Genomic DNA, 15,124 nt, shown 5'->3' with positions numbered 1-15,124 from the left:
ACTGGAACTGTAAAAAGACTCCACTCTATATTGAGGCCATAGATTCCGTGGTTAACTTCATCCCAGACTTTCCTGAAATAAATCAGAAAAAAATTCAGAACTACTGTTGGGAAAATTCCCCCTCAGCTAGCAAACATTTCAATACAGATTAATGATACAATAGATGACAACATTTTAACTAAGAAAGAAAATTCCCCTGAAGTTTTCCAACAGATGGTTAACCAAATGATCAAATTAACCTATAGAGACAGAATCAAAATATTTAAAGACGGGTCTAAAACAGGCGAAGGAACAGGAGCAGCAATTTTGATACCACAAATGAATGTGGAAAATAATATAAACTTTCACCAAATGCATCGATTTATACTGCTGAGCTTTTGCTCTGTACATGTGCTTTCAGCTTATAAATAATGTCCCCAACTGTGACATATTAATCTGCACTGATTCTCTTTCTGCCATAAAATCACTACAAAGTGCATGTGTTGGCATAACAGAAGATAACATGTCCCTAGAAATAATAAAACACTGTGTAGACTCCAAGAACAGAAAAATCTTTTAGTGGATACCTAACCATGTAGGTTTGAAATAAAATGAAATGGTTTACAAGCTCGCAAAAGAGGCAGTGGTGAATGGAATATCTGTTCAAGACATGGCCCTTCTATTATCTGATCTCAAATCGTTCCAAAAGAGGAAGACACTTGATGAAAAAACAACTTGTTGCCAAAATACAACAAAGGCCAGGTGGTATAGGAGTATACAACCTATCAGTCCTTTACTGCCATGGTACCAATATATGAGACTTAGCAGAAGGGAAATAGTAAATATAATCAGACTAAGAATAAGACGTGTCACAGTGAACAAGACTCTTCATCTAATGAAACTTTATTTCACTCCTCTGTGCTAATTACACTGCAGGAGTGAATGAGACTACGGATCATCTACTAATGAAATGTCCACAATTTGACTATGCAAAGATCTCATGTTTCCAAAAAAATAGAAGAATACCGGATGACGATACCCCAGAAAAACAACAAAAAAAATTATCCAGTTTTGACGCAACATTATATAAGGAAATAAGTCGATTTCTGACAACCATAAAAAGAATCATATAGCCTAATCGAAGAATAATGATCGAAGCCAATCACAGATGAAATCAGTGCAAACATTGTTTAAGTGAAAATTAACTTCAAGATGTAATTCCACGTCAGCCGTAAGGCATTTAGACAAGAAGAAAAAAATATTTACGTTCTTATTGATTTATTTAAACTTGTTGTTTAAAAGCTAATTATCTTGTTTCGGGGTTTTAAAATTTAATTAACACATGCAATAAAATAACATGCAGTTTGACTTTATCCAAAGCTCTTGTTATCAATTCAAACTACCGATGTAAAAACTTAATGCGACTGATAAAATATAGCCAGTCTGTAATTTTTTCAAAAAGGTTTTAACTTCTTTATTTCGAGTGGCATGCGATTAAAAATGTTAGGTATATTATATTATAAATAATGCATAAACATGTTTAAATTGACCGACAATTTTAACTTAGATTCTCCTGATGTGAGTTCTCCAATTTAATATTTCATCTAAGGTAATTCCTAGGCATTTAAAAGAACATAATGTATCAGTGATTTCACAGATCCCACAACTTGACAAATGATGAATCAAATATAAAATGAAAACTCTTAACATCAAAATTAATATATTTTGATTGATTATTACTAGTTTACCTGTAAAGGGTAACAGTTAGCTAAAACTTTTGCTGTCAAATGATAATGTATTTCATTAAAAATTGTCTTCCCTTCATTTAAAGGTTGTCATACAATGTATTACATGAAAAGTAACGTTAGATGTTTCTTTGCACAACAACATAACAGAAAATACCTATCACCAACCTGACTTCGTTAAATTGATTAACATATTGCTAAACTAATATAAGATTAACTAACATACATTTGATGTAAAGAACGTATAAAGTTGATAAAAATACTTAAAGCAAATGAAATAAAAGTTTTATGAAAAAATGTATGAAGAGTGTTTTATTTTTTTTAATCGATGTTTAGAAAACATCGACCCACAAACATTGATGACATAAACATCGAACCTCAAACTTCGATTGGAAAAATGTTTTCTCTATGTTGACGTCTCTATTCTTATACTTGTTTACTGCTTGTTTTCTAGTTTGGTTTATGGTTGGTCTTTGAAAAAAGAAGTCAAGTCAGTGTGGTGAATGGTGGTAGTAACAAACAGTTTCAGAACGTTAAGATTATTTTTGTGGTGTCTAATTGAATACTGAACTTTTCAGAGGTATCCTAATATTCTACAAATAAAATTAAATTTATTTGGAAGAAATAATTCTGAAATGACAGATAGGAAGTTACCAAATATTTTAATTACTGGTGTGTTGACTTTACTATTTTTGTAAGTGTAGTGTAAAATAGCTGAAATAATCGTGAAGAGAGCAACAGCTTTTTGAGGAATTTAATCTAAATATGAGCAGTTTGATAGATTAGATCTATAAGTGCATGGCATAAAGGTGTCTATATTAATACATTATAGTTATTAGTTGTGATATATGCTATAACATTAAGAAATAACCTCAACTGAATACAAACATTCCTTCAACTAAGAGGTTAGAAATTACTCTAATTATAATGGCTTTACATTCTGGAGCAAAAGGAAAACTGATAGCAGTTATTGGTGATGAAGATACTTGTGTTGGTTTTTTGCTTGGTGGACTTGGGGAAATTAACAAAAACAGACATCCCAATTTCATGGTAACTAATAAAAACACCAGTGTCATTGAAATTGAAGAAACATTCAAGCGATTCATTAAAAGAGATGACATAGATATAATTCTGATTAACCAAAATGTGGCCGAGTTAATTCGTCACACTATTGATGAATATGTGCAACCCATTCCAGCTGTTTTGGAAATTCCCTCCAAAGATCATCCTTATGATGCTAGCAAAGACTCTATCCTGCGCAGAGCTAAGGGAATGTTCAATCCAGAAGATTTACAGCACTAAAACCTGTCTAATTGACTGTCCTAATATAAATAAAACTAAAGCTATAAAGTCTAAATTAACAAGTTTTGTTTATTTTGAATTATGCTTAGAATTAAAATTGAGAAGTCCAGGAAATTCAAATAAAAAGTTATAGTAAGCAAGAGCAGAGTATGAAAAGTGAATCCAGTTTTTATATTGCCAATTACAGTTATTCATATACCCTATCAGATAACAGAACTATCAATCAATATCAACATATTGAAAAAATTAAATAAAAGTTATATGTTTAAAATAAAATGGATTTATTAGACACTTACAATAACAATCTCATAAATAATTGAGAAATTGGTCATAATCATAAATCAAACGATACAGAAAAGTTAATAACATATCCTTGGAAAATAATAAAAATCTTAAGGAGTTTTAATAAGCTTCCTACATTTGTTAGGCTATTCAATAACGATTCAGTATATAATCAAACTTCGACATTATATAATAATTGTATGCAATAAGAATTATAATACATTAACAACTCAAATAATGCATTAAAATATTCAATAACAAATTTAAAAATAACATTACAAAATAACAAAACGAACTATGGCCTGGACGTACACATCAGAAAAACGTTACAATATTTATAGTTTGCCTGGATAACAGTGAGCTACCGCTTTTGTAAAAAGGAGGAAAGGATTCTCCACATAAGGAGAAACTAAACCCAAATGTATATCTAAAAATATCTCACAAATTCCTTGTATTGATTGCCATTTTCAAAATCTAAAACAAAATGTGTTAGGCTACTTCTAGATGTTTATGGTTTACATTACAAATTAGTGTAACTAAGTTTAATAAGTTGAAATCATATTTTAAGTTAAATAAATTGTAATGTGAAATTTTTAATTGGATAAAAACAACCAAATAATTCGATGTATAAATCAACCAAATAATGAGTGAAGGCCGCTTATTGAAGTCTATCCAAAATCTTATTTAAATAATAGAGAAGCCATAACAACATAACAAACACATTGAAACCAACCAAACACAGTTAATCATCTTGAATGCTGTTTCGCTTAGTTTTATAAAGTTTACATATCTTAATTAGAAAATGTCATTTTTACATAAAATATATGCTTTAAAACTAAATGGGTTTGGTGCAAATTTAAGTTAATTAATTGTTCCAAGTTTATTGATCAGTATCTGCTGATTTATATATTAATTACATAATTACAATATTACTCAATTACAGCTCTGGTTCTAATTAAGTAATATTGTTTATTAATATTGATCTAAAAAACTGGCTCCGCTTAATCATACTCTACCCGTAAGCAAATTTAACTGATATTCTTTTATACTACCTTACACTTAATATTATAATTTAGGCTAGTAAACTCTGAATTATAGGCCAGCCTATAACTTGTCTCAGATGGATTAGCGAGCAAGCTACATATAAAAAAAAAATCATTAAACCTGAGGTGATAATGATAATAGATTATTATTATGAATGGTCTGTATAAAATATTAATAAAAGGCTTAAAAATATAATGGTAGTAGGTTTAATCTATCCCTTTGACTATAAGACATTGCTTTTGAGTTGTTACATTACCAATGTTTCATTATAATCAGACAATCTATATAAATTGGTCACGTAACACAACATCTATGGATTATTTGTGAGCAGTTTTAATTTAATCAAAAGTATTAAATTTTCTTAAAAAGTTTTAAAACTGCTTTTGAATGAAAACATGAGAAAGGTTCAGAAGATGGAAGTTTTCAGCTAACTTTACACACATGCGAACTTATGAGTAGGTTTACCCTAGATCTGGAACAATGTTAAAAATGTGAGAAGTGGCCATCCCAACAGTCAAATCATCTACACTTCTGATTGTCTCGAGTACTGAGTATAAAAAAAAAATTCAAACGAATTGCATTATTAAAGGTACATTTAAAATTATATACAATAGTTAAGCTATGTTTTTATATCTAAAATTAAGATATAAGATATAATAAGATTACAAAAAAAGAAATATTGTTTTACAAACAAGTAAATATGCATATATATTATATATATATATATATATATATATATATATATATATATATATATATATATATATATATATATATGAAATATTTGTTTATGCAAAATCACACACACACTCAGGGTGGTTGAAAAGTAACTAGATATTATGAAACTGTTATAAATTTATCAAAGAAACCAAGTACATGTATTTCGCTGCACAAGAAAACATAGGAATAAGTTAAATCTCAATGTAGGCTCCGGTATTGTTAATTATTTCCTCAAACGACCAGGGCTACAATGTACACTTTTCTGAAGGAAGATAATTGGAATGTTGGTGATAACTTAATGAATTCTATTTTCCGATTCCTCCTATTTACGAGGTTTGGACTTGCATAAATCCTCCTTAGCGTAGCCCCTCAAAAAAAAAATCACATGGGGTAAGATATGGACTTCTTGCAGGCCATTCGTGCAGTCCACGCCGTCCCAGCTAACGCCCAGTAAATGTTTGGTCCATCTACTCTGGAACAATTATTGACACTCCATCTTGCATAAAATTGAGGTCATCAATGTCTTCCCATTGTGATATCGTAGGCCACACACAGTCTCGAAGTATCTGAAGCGATCAGCATTCATGGTGTCGCACAGAAGACTGGACCAATGAGCTTTGTTGCAGTCACTGCACACACACACACACAGTCACTTTGGGGCGAGTTTGGAACTTTTCAACCGTCATTTCAGGATCGGCATTATGTGGCACCCAGTAATGGCAGTTATGACAACTGACAAAACTACCAATATGGAACACGACCTGGTCACTCCACAAGATATTTTCAAACAGTTGTAGCTAATCTTCATGCCAACCGTCATTGCCAACACAATCTTCAAATTTTAACTCTTGTATACAGGGTGATTCATGAAGTTCTCCCCCCCACTTCTACAGCACATTGTACTAGTAAAAATAATGAAAAAATGTTATATAAACATAGGTCCGAAAACGCTATCGTTAGCGAGTTACAGCTAGCGAAAGATTTCGCCTGAATTCCTGGGTAAAGAGTAAAATAAAGCCATACTGAACTTTTGGAAAGGTTAATTAAGTAAGAAATATCGTGGATTCTTATGTATTTTTTTACCTGATAAAGCTAATAAAATAGGTTTCAGAACTGTACCTGTAGTAGTTTTTGAGGGATTCAGGGTTTAAATGCAAAAAATTGGGGGCACGAAACAATCTTTTTTTAAGTTTGATGTACAATAACTTTGTTAAATTGGTAATAAATACATAAAATCAACAAACATTAATTGTAGAGAATTTAATTCTGAGAAAATTGATAGCCTATAATAAAAGTCTAAAATAAAACAGAAATAAGTACCAAAAATTGATTTTATTCAGTATAATACATTACTAGCTGTAAAGAAAATACCGTACGGTATTTAGTTAAAATAAAACAAAAAACAAAATGTTTGTTCCTTAATGATGAGAAAAATTGAGGAAAACAAGATTAACTGTTAAATAAATCTGTTTGTAAATAAAAAATATCATGTTTTTATTATGTTGTATTTTTTTTTTAAATAAAAATTTACATCAAATGTTCGAAAAATAAATGAAGCAAACATTTTTCCCATTATTGTTTACTAATCATCGAAATGCAGTTTTTTTGTTTTATTAATTTCTAAGTTGGTAACGCACGAATAACAGCTGATCAACAATGGTATTCTATACTGTTACGTTAGAACTGTGTATTAGTGGTGTTTTGCAAGCTACAGCAGGAGATCGGGTTCTGTGAATCGTGTTATTAAATGCAATTTTTCTGTGAGTTATAATTTGATTGTTTTATTCAGCGAAAAAATGCCTTACTTATTTACATCAGAGGAATACGCTGATATGGTTTTTTATTTTGGGTTACTGTAATGGTAATGCTAGAGCTGCTGTAGAAGAATATGAACTACGTTACCCTAATAGGAGGATTCCAGATACCAAAACAATTTCAGGAACTTTTCGTACTCTTCGGGGAAAAACAGGAATCACTACCAAGAACCAATTATGAACGAGCTGTCCAACTTGATGATGATATTGTTATTAATGCTGTTCATCGCAGTCCAGGTGTAAGTACACGACGTATTTCTAGGCGGATAGGAGTTTCGCAGTCAACGGTGTGGAGGTCACTTAATCGAAACAAATTTTATCCCTTTTCATAAACAAAAGGTTCAACATCTACAGCTAGGGGATGGTCCGCTTCGCTTGGAGTTTTGCAACTTTTTGAATATTAATAATCAACTCTACAGCGTATTTTGTTTACGGATGAGGCACAATTCACTCGGGATGGTGTCAAAAAACTTGCACAATGAACACTCATGGGGCAGAAGAAAATCCACATGAGGTAGTGGAACAGAACTTTCAACACCGATTTAGTGTCAATGTCTGGTGTGGCCTTTTGCACAATCGGCTGATTGGACCTTTCATATTACCTGGACGCCTAAATGCTGAGTTCTATTTGCATTTCCTTCAAGAAGAGTTTGCCGCAGCTGTTAGAGAATGTTCCTTTACATCTCAGACAAAATTTGTACTTCCAGCATGACGGAGCACCTCCCCACTTTTCACGTGTGCCGTTTCTGCTTACTTAAAATCATCAATTTCCTGGACACTGGATTGGTCGTGGAGGGGCCTCACCCTTGGCCACCAAGATCACCAGATCTATCTCCAATTGGATTATTGCATCTGGGGATGGATGAAAGACATTGTATACAAGACAAAAGTGAATTCTCGTGATAATTAATTGCCCGTATTATGGATTCGGCTGTGCAGATACAGGGAAGTCCTGAAAAATTAAGAAACGCAACAAAAGCAATACACAAACGTGCTGCAAAATGTATTGATAATGATGGCCTCATTTTCAAACATCTATTATAAAAAAGTGCGTACGGTTGGCCCAAACTGATTAATTTTGCTTAAAACTAGTAATGAATACCATTGTTGATCAGCTGTTATTCGTGCGTTACCAACTTAGAAATTAATAAAACAAAAAACTGCATTTCGATGATTAGTAAACAATAATGGGAAAATGTTTGCTTCATTTATTTTCGAAACATTTGATGTAAATTTTTATTAAAAAAAAAAATACAACGTAAATAAAACATGATACTTTTATTTACAAACAAATTTATTTAACAGTTAATCTTGTTTTCTCAATTTTTTCTCATCATTAAGGAACAAACATTTTGTTTTTGTTTTATTTTAACTAAATACTGTACGGTATTTCTTTACAGCTAGTAATGTATTATACTGAATAAAATCAATTTTTTGGTACTTATTTCTGTTTTATTTTAGGACTTTGATTATATCAATTTTCTCAGAATTAAATTCTCTACAATTAATGTTTGTTGATTTTATGTATTTATTACCAATTTAACAAAGTTATTGTACATCAAACTTAAAAAAACATTGTTTTCGTGCCCCAATTTTTTGCATTTAACCCTGAATCCCTCAAAAAAATACTACAGGTACAGTTCTGAAACCTATTTTTATTAGCTTTATCAGGTAAAAATACATAAGAATCCACGATATTTCTTACTTAATTAACCTTTCCAAAAGTTCAGTATGGCTTTATTTTACTCTTTACCCAGGAATTCAGGCGAAATCTTTCGCTAGCTGTAACTCGCTAACGAAGCGTTTTCGGACCTATGTTTATATAACATTTTTTCATTATTTTTACTAGTACAAATGTGCTGTAGAAGTGGGGGGAGAACTTCATGAATCACCCTGTATAATAGGTTTCCATGGGTGAAAATTTAGTTTCTTAGGCAATGCTTTACTACTGTATGCCTTGTTAGTTCACATAATCTGAGCTTGAATTTAGGTACTATCTTAAGGGAAGTTTTTCTTTTTTTCACCAGAATTTTTGGGTTGGCACTAGCCACCGAAGCTCGCACTGATGGCCAGGAGATTTTCAATCTGTATTTTCCTCAGATCACGTGCCAGATCGTTCAACGTGATATGACATCAGAATGTCATAACATATAACAATACGTCTAGTATCATATTTATGATAACCTAATCTAAACCTTCTTAGATTATAACTAGTAGCTGGAGACAGAGTAGAAGTTTCCTTCTTGCCGACATCTTTTCCTTTTGGGAAGCAGAACACAAGAAGCGATCGTCATAATGCCATGTAATTTTCATAGTTAGTCAAATAAAGTTTATTCTTTATAATAATGTAGTTTTTTTAGGTTCTTGTTAAGTAAAAATCTTAAAAATTAGTAGCCTCCGGATAATACCAAAGTACCGAAACTTTAAACAGTTCACTGAGTTATTGTCAAAATGATTATATACGCACACAAAGTCAATATTTCAATGTATCTGAAAGTACATGTTTTATATTGAAAAATTTTATTACTTGAAGTTTGTTATTGATAACGGATAATTTGAACAAATATAATATGCTTCAAGGCTTGAAACAATAATATTTTTATGTATTATCAGATATTAAGACAAGTCTAAGTTAATCATGAAACAAAAAATGTGAAAATTAATCTCATTACAATTTTGAGATATTGCAGAATTGAAACATTTTACCAATAGAATTGATGGTTTTACTAGAGTCAAGCTAATGACTCTCTTTTGTTATGATTATTTTTACTATCCCATCAGTACTGTCACATGAAGATTTGTAGTATCTTTTATTAAGTTCATGATTTTTTAATGTATCATGAGATATAGTGTATAACATGAAAATCAACAAGTTAAAAAAATTGTATCAATATACTATTTTCAAAATAATTTTGTTTATATCTAACAAGGACTTATTCTTAGCTAAGCTGAAATTTTAATTTTATTTGAAGTAAACATAAAATTATGAGGAGTTACTAGTCTTGCATCAGGTGTCAGATGGATATTCTGTTAGGATCTGGAGTCTTCCAGAAGCCTTCAAGAGTTTACAAATCTAACAAAGGGGACTTATTAACCAAGTACGAGAACACAAACGAAACAATTCACCTACTATATGCCTACTTCCTGCTGTAATTAAGAACATTGCCAGAAGGGAAACATAGAAGTTCATATAAACATTTTCTGACAATCACTTTAAACAAGTCACCATGTCGTTAATCTTACCAGAAGATTTCTTTATATATTATCAGTGGGTAATTTTTCATGGTACTGACAGGGAATATTTTTCTACCAGCGTGTTCTTTCTTTGTTTGAAGTTTGTTATTGACGATGGTTAGTTTGAAAGGATAATAGAATTTCAGACATTTACCATTGTTATATGTTACAAAATGTATTTGTATTTTTGTAAATTATATTGTTACGTATTTGCTTAAATGGAACACTCAGAATACTGAATACAGTAAATATTTATTTGTCTTATAAATACATCTAAATATAATATTTACAAACTTAAAATTAAGCTGGCTTTAAAGAAAATAATTGTTTATAAAACTGTCACTATTTATACTGCCACAATACCTCTATTAACTGTATAGTCTATCTATTTACATAGGACTCTTTTTTAGGACAGTCAATAATTACTAACACAATTCCAATTACTGTATCTAGATCACGATTATTACCACTAATTCTGCCACTTCACAAGTTCATTTCTAAAACTCCACTGACTTACTGCGTCGCTACCGTTCCTTATATGGCTATTGGCACTTCGAGAACTCAAGCTTAATAGACAAGTTGTGAGGGGTCATAGTGCCCTCCTACACTTTTATAAGGAGGGGTGGCCAGTCCAGATAAAGAAGCTGACCCAACCCACTGAGCGCTCTCTCTACAGCATAGCTATTCATATATTATCCTTTTTATTATTATCAGGGATATTGAATGTTCGGTCATATTCCCTTGTATTAGAGGTTGACCTGCTTATCTGGAACATTCTCCCTCATTCTTGTAACAATATGTATTTTGTAATATTATATGTTACAAAATACATTTTGCAATATATAACGATGGCAAATGTCCGAATTCTAATTATTATTTCAATATGTTCAGTTGGTTTATAACAGAAAGTGAACAACTTTTCAAGAAAAAATAGACTAGTAGACAATATTAGTCCTTTATTTCCAAATGTTAGTCTCAAATTATGTAACATTCCACAATAAATACTTTGAAATAATAATAAAAAGCGGGGTTTTGGTAGCTTTTCCTTCCTTATTTTATAATAACTTTTTTTATAAAAATATTAACTAAAGTAATTAAAGCAACATGGTAACAAAATGTGGCCAAAGTTTTTCACTTAAAATTGTCTTGTGATTTAAAAAAAGACGTGTAACATAATTTTACTTTATTTGTTTTTACAATGTGTGTATGAAATATTTAGTTCATTAATGGTTTGAATGCGGATAAACTATCCAAAAAGGATAATATGTCAGAATAAAAATATTTACACCTTATTATTGTTAGTTGGAAAAGAAATATATATAGGGAAATAATTCAGTTACAATTTTCTCAAAACCTAGTTTTGTGTTTTACACCCCATTTTCTATCAATATCATAAATTATGCTTGTGGAGGAAAAGAAACGCTACATCCAGTGGAAGGTTTGCACAGAGGAGTTGAAGCCAGAATAGAAACGAGGAGGACATTTTGGCATAAAACAAAATGAAACAGATGACCATTAGATACCCTGCATATTTAGGGCCCTACACCCTAGAGAGCATACAAATTTATTCCCTTCAATACTACAAAAAGGAGCAGATATATTGTTACCCATCAGTTGTAACTTTTAGGGCAATTTTATGGGGATTAATTGTTGGGAGTTAAGTGATAGTGTAACATAATTGCATCTGCTCAGAGTTAGAATTAGAGAAATTGTTTCCATTAGGATTTTTTCTTCTGATCATATACAGTCTTAAGGCTATTTGTCCTGGTAAATCAAATGGTTCGTAATGATTGTTTCTATTTGGTCATCAATAACAATTTACTTGCTTTCCTGACATTTCTTTATTCAATGGATAATAGAATATAATTTATTTTACAAGACAACAAAAAATACACTTTTGAAGCAGGACAAAAATACAATAACAACAAAGGAACAGCAACTAACACCAATTATGGTCAACAAAAGTATCAGAAAAATAGATCAGTATAATATTACAAATTTAATAATAATTAATCAAACATTTTCAATAACCTCCCTTTGATAAGTTTATGCAATTTTACGTAATATTTTCTGAAGAGAGTTAGAATAATTGTAAACTGTTATTAAATTTCCTAAATTGTGGGCTATTAATAAATAAAATTGAAATGCAAATAATAAATTTAGACAAATTAACAAATATGATATGATATGATGATGATTGATATTCTAATGATTTATAATGATCTATAATTTAAGTGTAGAATGTATTGAAGATATGCCGCTCGATATGCGACTTGAAAATGGCATAATAAGCAGTCTTCGCCTTGTCTTGATTGCAGACGTGAGTGAGTCTCCTCAGTACATATAGGGCTGAGCTGTTTGCTGCATAGGTTTTTTTATATGGTCAGTCCATGTTAATTTGTTGTCAATTGTGACCCCAAGGTACTTAACTTTTCCAATTTGTTCTAGATCTGGTAGCATGCATACCTCTTCTTTTGCTCTTCCAATGATTAGCTGCTGGCTCTTTTTTCATTTAATATTAGGTCATTTCTCTCGCAGTATTGTTGTGCCATATTGACAGCAATGTACGACTCAACCTCAATGTGTGCAGGTGTTCTGTTTTTCAGTAAAAGCACTGTATCATCCGCATACATTAGTGTTGAGCAGAGATTATTTAGGTAGTCTGGGAGGTCATTGACAAAGATGATGTACAGAACAGGTCCCAGGACTGATCCCTGTGGGACTCCTCTCTGTATGGGCATTGGTTTTGACTTGATTTTCTTCTTTACACCATCTGCAGTTCTAGTTATTTTTAATGTGACACCGCTAGCTATGACTTCAAGGGGATCATGAAACAGGATAATTGAGCAAACTTATCTAATGCTGAAATCTTAACTAACATTCCTAACTTCAGTAAATTAAAAAATTATTAACTCCTATTGGGACATCAATGGAAACCTTTATTTTGATACACTCATTAAAAACAATGTCAACAGTCCAAACGGCAAAACTGTTGTATTGTTATTGATGCAAGGCCTTAATTAATTCATCATTTCATAAAAAGAGTGAGGTGAAACCTATACAATGACCCATGTCACTAAAAATCGCTGGATTCAAATCCATGACTGATAGATTACATAAAATTCCAATACAAACTGAAGTGAATGTTGAGTTTAGCTCCATTTAACATTCTCTTAGTGCAGCGTCTGGAATCTGATGCTGTCACAGACTTAACTCTGGGAATTTAGAGTCACATTCTTTTGAAGAGATCCAAAACAAAAAGTTGGTGACAAAGAAGGTCACAATAAACTCTTTACATTATTTTGACATCAGAGACACGTATACTACAAAATATAGTGTAATCTAGGTGAAGAGGTATTCTCATCAGGTGCACAATTGAGTGCACTACAATGTTTTAGACACAATCTCTAAACACGGTGGAGCAATCGAGTTTTCTAAACATAATGTAACTATGGTGGGAAGGGTTGATTCGGTGTGAATCTTAATTTTAGCTTAAGTTCACCGTCCTCTTAGCGCAGCTGATGCTATGTGAACTGGAGATGAACTGAACATTCACACTGAATCAACCCTTCCCACCATAGTTACTTCATGTGTAGACAAAGTAAAGGTTTTGATAAAAAAACTACCAATCATTAAAAAAAAATATTGTGCAAAACAATGGATACAAAGCATGTGGTCATTGATTCATTCACAAATATTGAAGAATGAAAAGAAAACATGAAATAAATTATATTGAATACATACAATCAGAGTATCCCGAAAAAATCCACAAAATAAGCAAATAATAATTATTAAATTATGAGTATTAACTACAATTTAAAATTTGTATTAATCTAAAAAAAAAGTATTAGCCAGTAAAGCAAAATGGGTATTCAAATTTATCAAAAGTGGAGTACATAAATTTGCAATGTACTGAACATCAAAACCACTATATTGAACAGACTTGCAGATTCTTAAATTTAAGTTAATACCTTCACTAAGGAACGAGTCATGTACCAACTTTAGGACAGCCGGATAGTAGTTGTAATGTTTGCCCATTGCAGTCAATGATTAATGAACACATAAAAATATATATAAATATAAAAAAAAAATATTTTGAAATTTATAAAAATTAATTCTAAAACATTAATTAAAAATAAAGATTTTTGACAGAAAGTCTATTATTTTATAAACTTTAAATTATATAAATTAGTTATAAGGGTTACTCTGAAAGTTTTGAGATACAGACAGACAAGACTACTGCAATAATCTTATCATTCTTATCTGATTGTCCAAGTACCAATCAGTACCTGGCACTAACTTGGGTTTATCAAGTGTACTGGCGGTCTGTTCGGGAAGATCAATTTCCTGAAGTCATGGAGTTAAGAGATAATTTTCCGACTGTGAGTTTTAAGTTGATTTGTCTCAAGAGGAGTGTGTCAAATGTCTTAAAATTGCCTTGGTTCTGAAGCATCATCCTGTGCCACTGTTTTTAGGTGATATTTGGAATTTTGCCATATTTCGCTTCAAAAAAACAAACCTTTGGGAAGGCTTTCACTCAAGTAAACATTGATCGGGTGTGTGCTATGATCATATACATAGTCATATGATTGTGACAATCCGACTCTGTTAAACATATATTTTCAGAATTGAAGATTTTTACAGTGTACAGCTTATAAATTTTTGAGACAATAAAATTCATACTTTTAAATAATAAAACTACAATAGGGAAAAATGTACATACATATAATACTAGATCACATCGACAAGTTGAACAACATAGATTGTGTTTTTTCGAAAAGAAAACTTCTTTTAAAGGAAACAAATTTTTTGACTGTTTACCGCAAAATATTAAACAAGAGAAAAATCTGAACAAATTTCTTAAATCATTAAAAAATTTTTTAATAAAATCTGCATTTTACTCAACTGAAGAGCTACTTACTCTAAGAAACCATTGAAATACATTGTGCTTTTCCCCTTTTCGTTTTATTCAAAAGAAAATTGTTAATGACTACTCTAATAGAA

At 31.1% G+C, this 15,124-nt stretch overlaps 2 protein-coding genes across 2 annotated transcripts in view; both read left to right on the top strand.

Moving 5' to 3' along the window:
- Positions 1 to 2,192: 2,192 nt before the first annotated feature.
- The window catches only part of LOC124355362 (adenylate kinase isoenzyme 6), a 38,872-nt gene continuing 25,940 nt past the window's right edge, over positions 2,193 to 15,124 (top strand). The window contains exon 1 of the mRNA XM_046806477.1: positions 2,193 to 2,396. Coding sequence (XP_046662433.1) covers positions 2,360 to 2,396 — 37 coding nt within the window. The 5' untranslated portion in view covers positions 2,193 to 2,359. The remainder of the gene's footprint in view (positions 2,397 to 15,124) is intronic.
- On the top strand, positions 2,390 to 4,340 carry LOC124355363 (V-type proton ATPase subunit F-like). Its single transcript, XM_046806478.1, has one exon. It carries the CDS (start codon positions 2,652 to 2,654, stop codon positions 3,024 to 3,026), a length of 375 nt encoding a protein of 124 aa, XP_046662434.1. The 5' UTR covers positions 2,390 to 2,651; the 3' UTR covers positions 3,027 to 4,340.

This window comes from Homalodisca vitripennis, chromosome 2 (assembly GCF_021130785.1).
Source record: "Homalodisca vitripennis isolate AUS2020 chromosome 2, UT_GWSS_2.1, whole genome shotgun sequence".
Lineage (NCBI taxonomy): Eukaryota > Metazoa > Arthropoda > Insecta > Hemiptera > Cicadellidae > Homalodisca > Homalodisca vitripennis.
This window is presented reverse-complemented; position numbering and strand designations above follow the sequence as displayed.